Source organism: Myxine glutinosa, chromosome 11 (assembly GCF_964187855.1).
Source record: "Myxine glutinosa chromosome 11, kmMyxGlut1.1, whole genome shotgun sequence".
Taxonomy (NCBI): domain Eukaryota; kingdom Metazoa; phylum Chordata; class Myxini; order Myxiniformes; family Myxinidae; genus Myxine; species Myxine glutinosa.
Genome location: NC_136271.1, coordinates 60,341,720 through 60,356,647, shown reverse-complemented (window position 1 = coordinate 60,356,647; position 14,928 = coordinate 60,341,720). Strand labels below are relative to the sequence as shown.

The 14,928-nt window shown below is 51.4% G+C and overlaps 1 protein-coding gene and 1 long non-coding RNA gene across 2 annotated transcripts in view; both read left to right on the top strand.

The window, feature by feature from the left end:
* Window positions 1-14,928, top strand: part of LOC144888341 (uncharacterized) — a 59,444-nt gene that overhangs the window by 4,829 nt on the left and 39,687 nt on the right. The gene's annotated exons all lie outside the window — the stretch shown is intronic.
* LOC137412708 (uncharacterized) lies at window positions 750-2,406 on the top strand. The gene is made up of 2 exons (XM_068097996.2): window positions 750-1,636; window positions 1,676-2,406. Exons 1-2 carry the CDS (start codon window positions 1,111-1,113, stop codon window positions 2,356-2,358), a joined length of 1,209 nt encoding a protein of 402 aa, XP_067954097.1. The 5' UTR covers window positions 750-1,110; the 3' UTR covers window positions 2,359-2,406.

Genomic DNA, 14,928 nt, shown 5'->3' with positions numbered 1-14,928 from the left:
TGCCTGCGCAGTTTGCTGCTTCTGGCAGCCACACCATCAATGATATCCTTAGTTTCAAGTTTGGCCAGGATCCCTTTTTCCACAGACATCAACATGAACGCCTCAAGATATTCTTGTGTCATTGTACTTCGCAGATGGCTTTTGATTCTCTTCAAAGCAGAGAAAGACCGTTCACATGCCACTTGTGACACAGGCAGCATTAGCAGCAGCTTGTAGGCAAGCCCAATGCTCTTGTAGGCATTAGTGAAGAGGTTCAACTTGAGGAGCACCTTGTTGCAGCAGAGAGGACAGGCTTTACATGACTTACATGTACATGGCAGAGTCTTCCTGTCCTGTTCAGACTCACTGTCCTCCTGCACTGTATAAGCATCTGCTACTGATTGTTTCAGTGTTGACCATTGTTCTCCAAGGCTTCGCAGTTCTTTTCCTAGTTGTTCCGCAGTGACACCATCATTAAATCTCAGCAAATGTTTATGCAGCTCTTCCATAGCTCCGAATGGCACTTGATCAAAGTTCCTTGGGTGAAGAAGTGAGAGATCAGGATACAATGTTGATGTTGCTGATCTGTCAAACCGCTGCTCAATGCTGCTCACAATAGTGTCCACTATTCGGTCGTACACTTCAATGCGATACTTCTTTACTGGGTCAGAAGCTGATGTAGCCTCATCTATGGACAGTTCGCCATCAATACGTTTGTGCTGTCTTTGCCGTTTTATAGGAAGGGACTCTTCCATAACAAGATTTAGGGGAAAGTGGTACAAAATGGACCCCTTGGGTCATATGGACCCCTTGGTATATTACACCAGCAGCTGCTGCCATCTTGTGGCTGTTCATGTTAAAACATTCCTTTGTGGATTAGCAGAAAGTAACAACATGGTGGCCATCCCTATCCAGTCTTGAACTCGAGCTGAACCATCCAACATTTTGACACCTACTAGGATCTATCGGTAGGTATGTGAGAAAATTGTGTTTGTGGTGACAGAGTGACTCATATTTCCTAGTGTTACTGCATGCTTTTAGAGTATAAGTCAGTCACTAAAATTGACCTTTGAAACATTCTGCCCAGTACATGTGGTTTCCAATGATGTCAGGTTTTCATGGAGGTCGTTCATGGGGCAAAACGGTCCATTTCCCTGGGGTAAAATGGCCCGTGGGGTTATCCAGTCATCCCAGAACATCGTCATCACCATGGCTAAAGACAATGGGGTATACATGTTGAGCATTCCACCACATTGTTCACACAAGATCCAGCCATTAGATGTCTCATTTATGACGCCACTATCTACATATTACACGCAGGAGGTGGAGAGGTGGTTGAGGCAGCACCCGGGACGATGTGTGACAGTATTTCAACTGGCCAGCCTGTTTGGGACTGCATATCGCAAGTCCGCTACAGCCGAGAATGCAGCAAATGGGTTTAGGAAAACTGGTATCTTCCCAGTGAACCGCAACATCTTCCAAGATCACGAGTTTGCTCCAGCGACAGTTACAGACCTCAACCAAAATGAACCAAGACCCATGGATGATAACCAGAGACCCCTTGAAGATGCCCATAGAGATGCTGATGTTCCTGCTCCTGGTGTTAATGCTGCAAGAGGCCCTGAAGATGCTGTGAGACCTGTTGGTGGTCCTGCACCTGATGTTAATGCTGTGAGACCTGTTGATGGTCCTGCACCTAATGGTAATGCTGCGAGAGGCCCTGCAAATGCTGTGAGACCTGTTGATGGTCCTGCACCTAATGGTAACGCTGCGAGAGGCCCTGGAAATGCTGTGAGACCTGTTGATGGTCCTGCACCTAATGGTAATGCTGCAAGAGGCCCCGAAAATGCTGTGAGACCCATTGGTAACACTCAAAGACATGCTGCTGTTCCAAGACCTGCTGTTGCAAGCACCAGTAGGGAGTTCATTTCACCCTTTCAAATCAGTCCCCCACCTAAGGCTACTCCTGCTAAGGGTAGGCCTACAACACGTCAATCAAAAAGGTCAATGTCAGAGCATTTAACATCAAGCCCATACAAGAAACGACTTGCTGATGCAGCTGAAGAAAAGAAAAGACAGGAAGCACAGAAGGCAGAGAAGGCAAAGCAGAGAGCTGAAAAAAAACCTCAGAAGCAAAAGAAAGTTGCAGAAAAGCCAAAAAAGAAGATAGTGAAGGGTAAACGGGCTATATTTACGGCACCAGAAGAATCTAGCGAGTCTGAGGATGATGATGGAACAATGTGCTTATTCTGCCGGGAAAGTTATAGTGTGATAGGAGAAGGATGGATAAAGTGCACAGTCTGTCGTCTTTGGGCCCATGATGGTTGTGCAGGTGTGGATGAAGAAGATGTGAATTTCATCTGTGACTTTTGTGCCTAATTATGTGCATAATCTCACCTTGTAGTCTGTAATTTTTCACAATAAATATTATTTCAGGTTCAAAGTGTTTTGATTGGTGACTCTGAGGGTAATTATTATGTTTTTCAATGGGGTGACCATATTACCCCACGGGGTGACCATATTACCCCACGGGGTGACCATATTGCCCCATATGTGGGGGCCATTTTGCCCAACGTGGTGTACAAAATGGCCCACTTAGCACATTTTTGGTCTTTGGTTCTCACCAGTGAATGGTTGATTTGATTCTAATACCAAGTAATTTGTGTATTTATAATGGAATAATGATTGTAAAGACACTGTCTGATTTCAGATATACTGCATCATTTTGGATAAAATTTCAAAGAAAGCTTAAGTGTGCCATTTTGCCCCACCTTCCCCTACATCCATTTCATCCAGCTGGTCATTAGCCCATTGAACAAACTTTGCAGCTGCATCATGACAAGCTTGGAAGTCATCCCGTAGCATCTGCATATTCTCTAGCAATTCATCCACCATCCGGTGCACAGTCAGCAGATCCAATTGCACAGTTTGTAGATACTTGGAGAGCGCTGTAGTGCGGGAGAATACTTGCAGATATACTTGTTCAGTCAGAATTGTTTCAAACTGCAGGTGACTGGCAATGTATCCCTTCACCTTGGCCCTAACAGCTGCTTGGATCTGGTCAGCAACTAGTATGGCATTAAGAGTGGTGATAACTTCCATGAAAAGCACTCCAGTTGGGTTGTTGAATGAACCAAAAACCTTCTTCAAGGCGGCATCCTTTGACCACCATCTAGTTTCTCTGATAGTTCCCATCCGTTTCACAGTAGTGGAGTGTCGACTCCAGATGTTAATTCGCTGATAAGATTCCCGAAAGCATACTGCAATGTCATTCAGTAGTGAGAACAGTGATGCGCTAGTCACCACAACACTTGTAGCTTCGGTCACAACGAGATTTAACACATGTGCGTGGCATCAAACATGGATCTGCATTGGAGCTTCCTTTGATAGCAGAGTACTGAAGCCTTTGTAACGCCCCTGCAAGTTTGCTGCACCATCAGTTGAGTTTCCAACACAGTTCTTGAGGCCAAGATTCAGTCCTAAGAAGACTTCAGAAACAAGTTGCACAAAAGCTTCGCCAGTAGATTCCTCACATTTCACCACACTCACTAATCTTTCTTGGATAGTGCCAGTGCTATCAACATATCTAAGAACAACAGAGCACTGGTCTTGTGTTGAGATGTCTTGAGTGGTATCAATTTCCACAGCAAACATGTCTGTTACTTCTTCAGAAATCCACTGACGTATCTTATCCCAGATAACTGTGATAACATAATTCACTGTAGTTTTAGACAGCAAAGTTACCAAGGAGCCTCGACCTTGTGAACTCTTTGCCTTCTCATGTTGCTTCTTGCTGTTCTGGACAACGTGAGAGAGATGATCGGCTGTGCAGGAATCGTACTTCCGATGTAGTTTTACAACTTCCAGAAATGTACCATGGTCAGTCTCCTCATTGTCAAGTGTGTATGCTGCTTCTTCATTACTTCCTTTGTAGCTCAGTCCCCTCTTACCAATGAGTTTGACCACATCCGCAACTCTTTCCATCACTTGTCGTCTCTTCGTAACCTCATCATGATGGCTACGTGCGAGCAGGTGAGAAACGCTGGACTGTTGTCGATCTACCAGGTACGCTGTAGAGCATCTCAAATGAAAAGTGGGAGCTTTCATGTTCTTCAACACGTGTATGTACATGTCGCCAGTCAGTCATTCCCTCGATGAACGTAGACCAGTCTGAGGTGCTGGAAAACTCCAAGCACACTGAACAGTGAAGACAATGATTGTCCCTGTTGTATGACAACCACCATCTGTTTGTACCATCTTTTCGCATGAAACACCTCTTGACCACTCGGTTGTCAGTTTTTTTATTAGGGTGGTAATTCCAAAATAGCAAACAATCTTCATCTCTACATGGTTTCTTAAAGTAGTTAATCGAGGGGTATCCGTCCTCTGCAAGTGTAGCAGCTGCAGCAGGTACATCTCTCTCAGCTGACCGCACCTGTTCGTGTTCACCAATTTGCACCAATTCTGCCGATTGAGCTGCCAATTGGTCATCTACTGATTCAGCTGCCAATTGATCATCTACCAATTCAGCTGCTGATGGTCCAGCTACCGATTCAGTACCCTTATCCCCATGTTCACTGACTTCACCAGGCCCAGTATTAGTACTCTTGAACAGATCCAAAAGGTTTCTGCACTTTGAAGCACAATCTGACAGTTTCTTTTTCTTTCGATCACGTTTCTTCTCAGCACCTCCTTTTCCTCTCTTCTGGTATGCTTTATCCATTGTTGGTTACAGATGCAGATGCTGAAAAAAAAAATAGCATCGTAAGTCAGTTCACGACATTGTTATCAATACTAGATCAGTAGTCAGTAGACCTATCTAAACTTACTTGGCCTATCGGCTCAAAATCCTTTTTCCTGTTGATTTGGTAGTTTTTACAATGAAGGAAACATGTATGGGAGTACACACAACATAGTGATTGTGAATATAACAGCTCTGAGGCATCTTTTGCTTCGCATCGCAGTGACAGTGAGCACCAACATGGCGGCTGTAAGACTAAAATCAGGCTTAAAACCCCCTCACCTCACAGCCCACAGCCTTCAACCAGACATATTAACATGCTCCTCCCCCTTCATTCCCATTCTTCAAAGCAAAGCGGTAAAAATTGTTGTGTCGCCATTATATATGACGAGCAACGGTACCCGCCCTAAGGGCTGGGCTTCAATTAGGAGGCGCGATTTATTTTAACATCCGCTAAATATCACACGCAAATCATCAAAATCTAAACAGTATTTTTAGAATTTCAATAAAAAAAACCACATCACTGTTCATATCGGTAAATATTGTTCCATCGTGTTTCAAATCGTGATTAGTGATATCAACTGTACGCTTTTCTTTAGGAAAAAAAAAATGAATGATTTTGTAGGGTACCTCTTTTTCAGCTTAGAACTTCAGGATACACAACATTGCTGATAAAAGTTCCTTTTCTCTCTTTGAAGTTCTTGGCAAACATTTTTATATTGTCACTGCTGCCAACGCGACGCCATGGCATTATTCATAACATTCATTCATTCATCTAATGATCATTAAACATTATTCTTACGCTCATTAAACGTCCATTAAACGATTACGAAAATAAAAACGAAAAACATTACGAAATTACGTTCACACCGTCACATCAAACACTACCGTCAACACAAAAGTCACAACATCGTCACAAACGATACGTTACGTAATTCAAACCGTGAACACATCGAATATTGGAGAGCCCATTGCGCAAACGATTTGTTTTCTCTGGTACGTGTTACTGGGCGGGTACCGTTGCTACTAATTATAATGAGGCGTTAGGAGCGACCTTTTGAACTTTTGATATTTAGCGGGGAATCCCCGGGAATGGAGGCAGAAGTTTTCCATGCCAAATTTTTTTTCAGAAGTTTTTTTTATCCAGCCCAGCGGCCCATTTTTTACCCAGCGGTCCCAGCCCACCGGGCATTGCCCAAATGCCCTCTGGCCAGTCCGCCCATGGGCAACATGGCGAAATCATCACGACATAAAGTTCGTTGCTTAGAACCAGGGTGTGAAGCGGTTTTCGATAATGATTAAGCGAGAAAACACACCAAAGTTTAGCACAAAACGATTTTTGAAAAAGGTAAAACAGCCAAAACGACGTTTGTGTTGGATGGATCCAAAAAACAGCGAGATCGTCGTCAGGCCTTTGCAGTTAAGTTTCAGAGCAATTTTGAATTAGAACCCCTCAAGTATGAGCTGTCCGTTTGTTTTTTTTGGTGATTGATTGTAGTTAGTTCTTACACGAGCCTCGATCTTGTATAAAAAAAAATACAAAGTTGTATTTGCACCCCGAGTTGGAGTTTGTAACTTTAAAGAGGTGGCCATGCATAGAACACATCATACTTAAATACGCAATATGGTGTCTGTCTGATGATTTTTTGACAGCGATACATTCTATCGATACTTATCCAATCTCAACCAAACCTGACAGGAGGACTAAGGGTTACACATTGAAGGTTGTATTTCATTCATTTCCCCCCCTCGCCAAGGGGGTTTTCTCCCAAAAGCGGGTTTTTCCACCATTACCATCAATGAGGTTGCATGTTGAGGTGTATATTCATGTTAAGTTAGCTTTATCGTGTCGTTTTTCCAAGGCCACTTCTCATAAGAAAACTAATGATAATAGTGTGGCGGACACGAAAGCTCACTGGCGTGATGGCATCATTCCGCGCACCAAGTGGGCGTCGGCCACGCCCGAGGGGTAGGCGTGGCCTCGGGATATACACGGGGCTCACAGCCCCGAGCTCCGCAGTGCTACAGTGGAGCTCTTCCAATAAAGACTCTTTCTTGTTACCTGCGTTGTCCGCTTCCCTTCTTGGTAAGCAAGTCGTGCGCGTAGCATCGCACTACATTGGTGACCTCGACGTTGGCTCAGCCATAGCTGACCAACCGAACACGCCATAGCAATGGGAAACAACGCAGTTGTGGTCAAACTCCCTGAGTTCTGGGAGGCTCAGGCGAAGGTCTGGTTCGTTCAGGCCGAGGCCCAATTTCGGCTTCGGCGCATCACGAGCGACGAGACCATGTACTTCAACGTGTTCGCCTCCCTCGGGCCCGGCACAGCCGCCCGCGTCGTGTCTGTCCTGAGGAACCCACCAGCCGACCACAGGTACGAGGCGATCAAGCGTCTCCTCCTCGCCACGTTCGGCCTCACGGAGGACGCAAGAGCCGACTGCCTCCTGGACCTCCCCGAGCTCGGCAACACGTGACCGTCGGTCCGAATGGACCATATGCTGTCGCTGCTGGGCGACGAAACCCCGGATTTTCTATTCCGAGCGCTATTTCAACGCCAGCTGCCAGCATGAGTACGCCTCGCGTTAGCCGGTTCCATGATAACGGAACCCCGAGCTCTCGCTGCCGAGGCCGACAAGTTCTTCGCGGCTTTGGACATGCGGGTGAGTTTCGGTGCGGCCGCCGCGGCTCCCGGGGCTGCGGCGGCTGCGGCTGCACGTCCCTACTCCGAGCCCGATACTGCTGCGGGTGACCACCCCTACTACGCGATGCACCGCGTGGCCGCTGAACCTCCTGCGGGTGACCACCCCTACTCCGAGGGGCGCCTCATGGCGGCCGCCACGCCACGCCCACCTCCGCCGCCGCGGAAAAAACCGCAAGCCTGGTGCCGGTTTCACACCAAGTTCGGCCACGAGGCTCGGCAGTGTCGCCCGCCGTGCTCATTCAGCAGGTCGGGAAACGCCTGGGCCGGCGCTCGGTAGCGTCCCTGAGGGCCGGCCGGTCAAACAGCCTACTATTCATCAAGGACACCTTGTCCGGGCGCCATTACCTATGCGACAGGAGCGCAGGTGAGCATCGTCCCCGCCAGTACGTCGGACAAGCAAACCGCGGGCCGGGGCCCCGCGCTGCTTGCCGCCAACGGTACGCCCATACGCACATACGGAAAACGTTGCCTCTCCCTGCGATTCAGAGGGCAAGTTTTCCGGTGGTCATTCGTCACCGCCGACGTGCCCATGGCATTGCTTGGCGCGGACTTCCTGTGTGCAAATGGGCTGTTGGTCGACGTAAAGCACAGACGCCTCATCCAGGCTGAAACGTTCATCTCACTCGCTTGCGCGCCGCCTAGCTCGTTGAGCAGCTCACCGAGCGGCTCATCGAGCGGCTCGCCAAGCGGCTTGCTGAACGGTTCGGTGCCGGCGAGGTTGATCTGTACGCTTCCGGCAGCGGACAAGTTCGCCCGCCTCCTCGCCAGCTTCCCGGCCCTCACGCGGCCCACCTTCTCGGCGGGGGCCGTCAAGCACGGGGTGGAACATCACATCCCCACCGCCGGGCCACCGGTCTATGCCCGGGCACGCCGCCTCGAGCCAACGAAGCTTGCGGTAGCTAAGGCAGAGTTCGCTACGCTGGAGCGGCTCGGCATCGTGCGGCACTCCGAGAGTGCTTGGGCGTCGCCGCTCCACATCGTGCCAAAGCCCGGCGGGGGATGGCGACCGTGCGGGGACTATCGCCGTTTCAACGACGCCACCACCCCCGACCGCTACCCCGTCCCCCACATTCAGGACATTTCCGCCCGTTTGGTGAATATGTCCTTCTCGAAGGTGGACCTCATACGCGGATACCACCAGGTCCCCGTCAGGCGGGAGGACATCCCGAAGACGGCGGTCATCACGCCATTCGGACTGTTCGAGTTCCTTCGGATGCCCTTCGGGCTGAAAAATGCAGCTCAGGCGTTCCAGCGGTTAATGGACAGCGTCTTGCACGACTTGGAATTCGTCTACGTCTACCTGGACGACATCCTCCTCGCAAGCGTGTCCCGCAAAGAGCATCTCCGCCATCTCCGCACCCTCTTCGAGTGCCTGGGCCAGCATGGCCTCATCGTGAACCCCGCCAAGTGCCGGTTCGGCGTCGCCGAAATCGACTTTTTGGGGCACCGTGTCACCAGGCACGGGGCCGTCCCCCTGCCGGCCAAGGTGGAGGTGGTGAAGGGGTTTCCGCGCCCCCGCACGATCAGGGGGCTCCAGGAGTTCCTGGGCATGGTGAACTTTTACCATCGGTTCCTGCCCCGCATCGCCCAGCTCCTGCGCCCCCTGCATGAGGCCCTCCGGGGGAAGCCGGGCAAAGGTGACGTTGCTTGGACCGAGGAGATGGATGCGGCGTTCGCGGGCACAAAGCTCGCCTTGGCTAACGCCAACAGGCTCGCGCACCCGGCGCCCGATGCACCGATCGTCCTCACCACCGACGCGTCGGATTACGCGGTGGGCGCGGTGCACGAGCAATGGGTGCGCGGTGCTTGGCAACTGCTGGCGTTCTTCAGCCGGCAGCTTCGCCCACCTGAACGCCGCTTTAGTACCTTTGACCGCGAGTTGCTCGGGCTTCACCTGGCGGTCAGGCACTTCCGCCATCTGCTCGAGGGCCGTGCGTTCATGGCCTTCGTCGACCACAAGCCCCTGGTCTTCGCAATGGCCAAGGTTGCCGAGCCGTGGTCGGCCCGGAAGCAGCGTCACCTCTCGGCCGTGTCCGAGTACACGGGAAGGACAACCCAGTGGCGGATTGCCTTTCCCGGTCCGTCGCCGACGCAGTCCACCTCGACATCGACTATGCCCAGATGGCGGCGGACCAGACCGCCGACCCCGCCGTCCAGGCCTTGTAGACCGCCGTCACGGGCCTCCGCGTCACCGAGGTGCCGTTCGACGGTGCGGGCACGGTCCTCTTGTGCGACGTCTCCCTCGGGCGGCCCCACCCCGTCGTGCCCGCGGGCTGGCAGCGCCGGGTTTTTGACGCCATCCACGGCCTGTCCCACCCGGGCACGAGGGCCTCCCTGAGGTTGGTCGCCGACAAGTTCGTCTGGCATGGCCTCGGGAAGGCCGTCCGCGGTTGGACCAGGATGTGCCTCGCGTGCCAGCGCGTGAAGGTGCACTGCCACACCCAGGCCCCGTTGGCCCCGTTTACGGTGCCGGACCGTAGGTTCGACCACGTTCACGTGGACCTGGTGGGACCTCTGCCCCCCTCGCAGGGTTTCACCCATGTCCTCACAATGGTGGACCGCAACACCCGGTGGCCGGAGGCCGTGCCTTTGGCGGCGACGACGGCGGCGGACGTCGCGCAGGCATTCATCGCCACCTGGGTCGCCCGGTTCGGCGCCCCCTCGGACATCTCGTCGGACCGCGGCCCCCAGTTCACCTCCGAGTTCTGGCGGGCGGTCGCGCGGGGGCTCAGGGTCCAGCTGCACCGAACCACGGCCTACAACCCCCAGGCCAACGGCCTGTGCGAGCGCTTCCACCGCTCGTTGAAGGCCGCGCTCCGGGCCACCCTCCGTGACGGCGGCTGGGTCAACAGGCTCCCCTGGGTCCTGCTGGGCCTTCGGACGGCGCCCAAGGACGACCTGCGCGCATCCACGGCGGAGTTGGTCTTCGGGCAACCGCTGCGGGTGCCGGGCGAGTTCCTCCCCGACCCCATGGCACCATGGTCCGCGGCGTAGGAGCGTTCCGTGCTGCAGGAGACCGCCCAGAGGTTCGCCCCGGTGCCGACGGCGCACCACCGGCACCCACTTATGCACGTCGCCCCGGACCTTCGCACCGTGGAGTACGTCTTCGTCCGGCACGACGCCCACCGGACGCCACTGCGGCCCCCGTACGACGGGCCTTTCCGCGTGCTGGAGACCGGGGTGAAACATTTCACCTTGGACATCGGCGGTACTCCCGACCGCGTCTCAGTGGATCGCCTAGAGCCGGCCCACCTCGACGTGGACCACCCACCGCCGGTGGCTCGGCCCCCGCGTTGGGGCCGCCCCCCTGCGGGCGGACCCCCGGCACCGCCCAGCCCCGCCGGCACGCCGCCCCCCGGTCCTGCACCCATCCAGGGTGCAGCCGGAGGCATCCCAGCTGGCATCCCTGCACCCCGGACACCGCCAGTCGCCAGAGGGCGCTTCGGCCGGGTCATCCGTTTGCCCCGCAAACTGACCCTCCAGGTGCGCGGGAATTCTGGGGGGGCACGTGTGGCGGACACGAAAGCTCACTGGCGTGATGGCATCATTCCGCGCACCAAGTGGGCGTCGGCCACGCCCGAGGGGTAGGCGTGGCCTCGGGATATACACGAGGCTCGCAGCCCCGAGCTCCGCAGTGCTACAGTGGAGCTCTTCCAATAAAGACTCTTTCTTGTTACCTGCGTTGTCCGCTTCCCTTCTTGGTAAGCAAGTCGTGCGCGTAGCATCGCACTTCAATAGCATAATATTAATGTTATTACAAAACAATATTAATACCAATAATATCCCACCTCCCAAGGGGTTTTTCTTCCTTGAACAAATGTCGAGTCAACATTTATAAATATCCTATCACGGCGTTTTCGTGGGGGCAACGGCCCAACAGCCTCTACCAGCAGTAAAACCATAAACACGTATGATTCACTTTTTAAAGTCGCTAACGCTGTTTTAACACTAAATGAAGAAATTATTAGGAATCCTGACATCCGTGAAGTACGTTTTACTGACAGAACTGAGTGAAGATCTACTGTACTCTATATACCCCACAATGGTTGGGTTAATAACATGACACTTCCTGCCGCTAACGTGGCGTTTTTCATAGCGAACTTTTGAAACGCGCTTCTGCTGTTTAACACAAAACTGAAAGGGAGGAAGCCCGGGTTGTTATCATTTGCCAAGCAGCTAGCTAGCGCTTGTCAAGACAGCCATTCCTTAACGGTTTTGAATGGAGTGCTTGCTCGAATGCTTAAACCACGTGGCGATCTCTCCACAAGAAATTCAGTAAATTGACACACACCCAATGTTCTTGAGACCCGACCATAGATCGACTGTAATCTATATACCCCAAAGAGGTGACCCTTCCTGCCCCTCCCGTAGTGAGTGGGTGCACTAGTACAAACAATCAGAGAGAGATAGAGAGATAGAGATAGAGATAGAGATACTTGCCTTTTATGGTGTATGTATATACATATACACATGTATATATATATACGTGTGTATATACGTGTGTATATGTATATATATATATATATATATATATATATATATATATATATATATATATATATATATATATATATATATATATATATGGTTTTGTGTATATACGTGTGTATATGTATATATATATATGGTTTTGAGATTTGCACATTGAAGGCATTAAAGGTTAAAGGTTTGCCCCCCTTTGTGTCAGTGTCAGTCAGTCAGTGTCAGTCACACGAGCAACATATAGGCCCATTTGTAGTATAGTTATGTCTTAGTATGTGTAAGAATAGGCCATTTCCCCTCTTAGTACCTGCGTTGTGTAAAGACAGGAGAGTAGGCCCCATTCATTTTGCGTCCACCCTCCAATTCTACCTCTATGGGCGTAATCCATCCCGCGCCCCATTTGGCTGTCCCCTAGTCAAGCTAACACGAGGTAGGCCTAAAAAGGTGGGGGCGGCATTGAGATCGGGAGCGGCAGAGGCGATGATGGTAAGAGCCACCAGCCAATCAGAGCTCTAGCGGCATGGCGTGAGAGGGCGTGGTAAAGCGCGTCTGGTGAGTTCCAGAAGGTTCGCGGGGCATGCCTATATAACCAGCTGCGCAAAGCCCTCGAAAGGACTTGTACTTGTACCAGTGGCGAAAGGACTTGTACTTGTACCAGTGGCGACAGGACTTGTACCAGTGGCAAAATGACTTGCAGAGGATAAGCGCGTTGCAAAGGACTTGCAGAGGATAAGCGCGTTGCAAATGACTTGCAGAAAGGGAGCATGATAAGAGGACTCGCATGCACACGGCAGTGGCAAAAGGACCTGCTCGTAAAGGATTTGTTTGAGGACTTGCGCAGAGAGAGAGAAGAAGAGGCGTTGAACCGTACAAGTACGCGGGCACAGCCAGACGCGCTGGTAACGCATATAGCGCATTTCCAGCCACGCGAGTAAGCACGGCCATAGCCGCAAGTGAATAACCGCCAGCCACGCCAAAGTCCGCTCCCTACCATTCGCCCCGTGATAACCTGCTCCGTTCAGACGACACGCGGCGAGCTCCTGCTTTCACCTACTTCCATCTTCAAGGGACGTGCCAGGGGCCGGAGATAGCTGCACGGGAGCCATCCCTGGATGCGCTGGTGAACATCAACCTGCCCATCAGCAATCCCCGTGTGAGTGTGTGTGAGACGGGCCCGTTTGTCCTGGGTATTAAGAATAAGACTGTATAAGCTGCTCTGTGTCTCTTCATCCTGTACAGTACATACGTGTGATAGTAATTAAACCATTTGTTCTTCCTTTCTTTCCAATTGGATAGTCTTTGTGATTTCGCCATTGACTAAGCGTGGTACGAATAGAACCGCTTGAATCGGGGTCTAGTAATTAATAATAGCGCGAATCACGTATACGCACACCGCTCGGCGTATCACCAACACACGTGGTTCGTGCGGGACTTATTTCCTCGCTTCCAGGGCAGCGCTAGTACTTAGGTAACAGCGAATTTGGTCCTGGAACCCTATTTAGCGCTGTCCGGAAGGGACATAATAGGTCCCGGGTCGCGCCAGGTCAGTCAAAGACAAGGGGACTCATCCCCCCTTGGTAAGGGGAGAAGGCCGGTGGCAGACTCGCAACAATTGGTGTCCAGGAGTGGGATTTGGAACCCAACCAAATTTTTTTGGACAAATTTGGCCCAAAATTACGAGCGACCGATATTTATTTTTTAAGAACCAAAATTAAATTCGTGCCATGGCTAGCCAAAGTGATCGGATGCCGGTGGGGGTAGAAGATGAGGAGATAGAAGAATCAATAACCCAGGACCCACGGGAAGAATTGGGAGAAGAGGAGGACAGTGATGAGGGGCTGGCCGTAGGGGTAGAAAATGGTGGCGCCTCGCACATGGCGGCGGAGGCCGAGCCCGCTGAGTGGACCGGGCATGACATTGGGTTATACCTGGCCCAGATAATGAGGAAATTGGACGCCCAGGGTAACAAATCCACCAAAGAAACCCGGGAAATGAAAGAAATGATGGGCGCCCAAAGGAATGACATAAATAAACTAAATGGGAAAATGGACATCCAAGAGAAAAAGATGGATGCTCAAAGTGGGCAATTGAAAGAGTTGGGGGACAAATCCACCTGGGACATAAAAAAAAAGGGTGATGAATTGGAAAACAAAATGGGTGGCCAATTGGAAGAAATGGGGGGCCAATTGAAGGAAATGGGGGACAAATCCACCCGGGACATAAAACAGATGGGTGATCAATTGGAAGAGGCGAAAAAGGGGCTGGAAAACAAAATGGACACCCAAAAGAATGAATTGGAAAAAATGAGGGTGGCATCGAAAAAGGAAACAAAAGAGATAGGAAGGACATAAGGCGCATGTTGAGCGAAGAGGTCGCAAAGGGACACGACGAGGTAACGCAATGTGAGGAACGCAGGAAGAGCGAGTTTGGGCAGAGTGCAGCCAAATTGATGGGGGCTATAGAGATCGCGACTTGGGGTATGGAAAAGCCGACGGCCGCCGGATTGGAAAACAAAGTTTTATGTGCACCAGCGGTCGTCGAGGGAAAAGAAAAGGAAATGGTTATAATTGAAATTAGGGCCGAAGAGACGGCAGAGATAGAATCAGAAATTAAATCGGAGATTGAAATGGAATGTACTCAAAGTCTGCATCTGCATCGTGATGTTGTGCTGCCTAACCCCAATAAAGGTTTGCAGGTGCTGGCGGAGAAGAGAATCCCGAAGGTGAGTAGGAGCGTGTATGGCGCGAAAGTGTTTGGCAGGAAAACATTTTTGGCGCGCTTGGGATCGCGACGAAACACGGGCGCTCGTGGAAGGTCCGTGGTGCGATGTGTGAAAGCGAATGGCGCGTGTGTGCAAAAGAAGTGTGCACCAAAGCGCGGGTATATGATGGAGTGTATGTGGGAAGAGTGTGAAACAGAGTGTGTGATGGCCAAGAGTGAGAGCGAATGCACACCGGAGCGTGTGGTAGAGAGTGTGCGGGAGTGCACACCAGAGCGTGTGATTGGGTGTGCAACAGAAGAT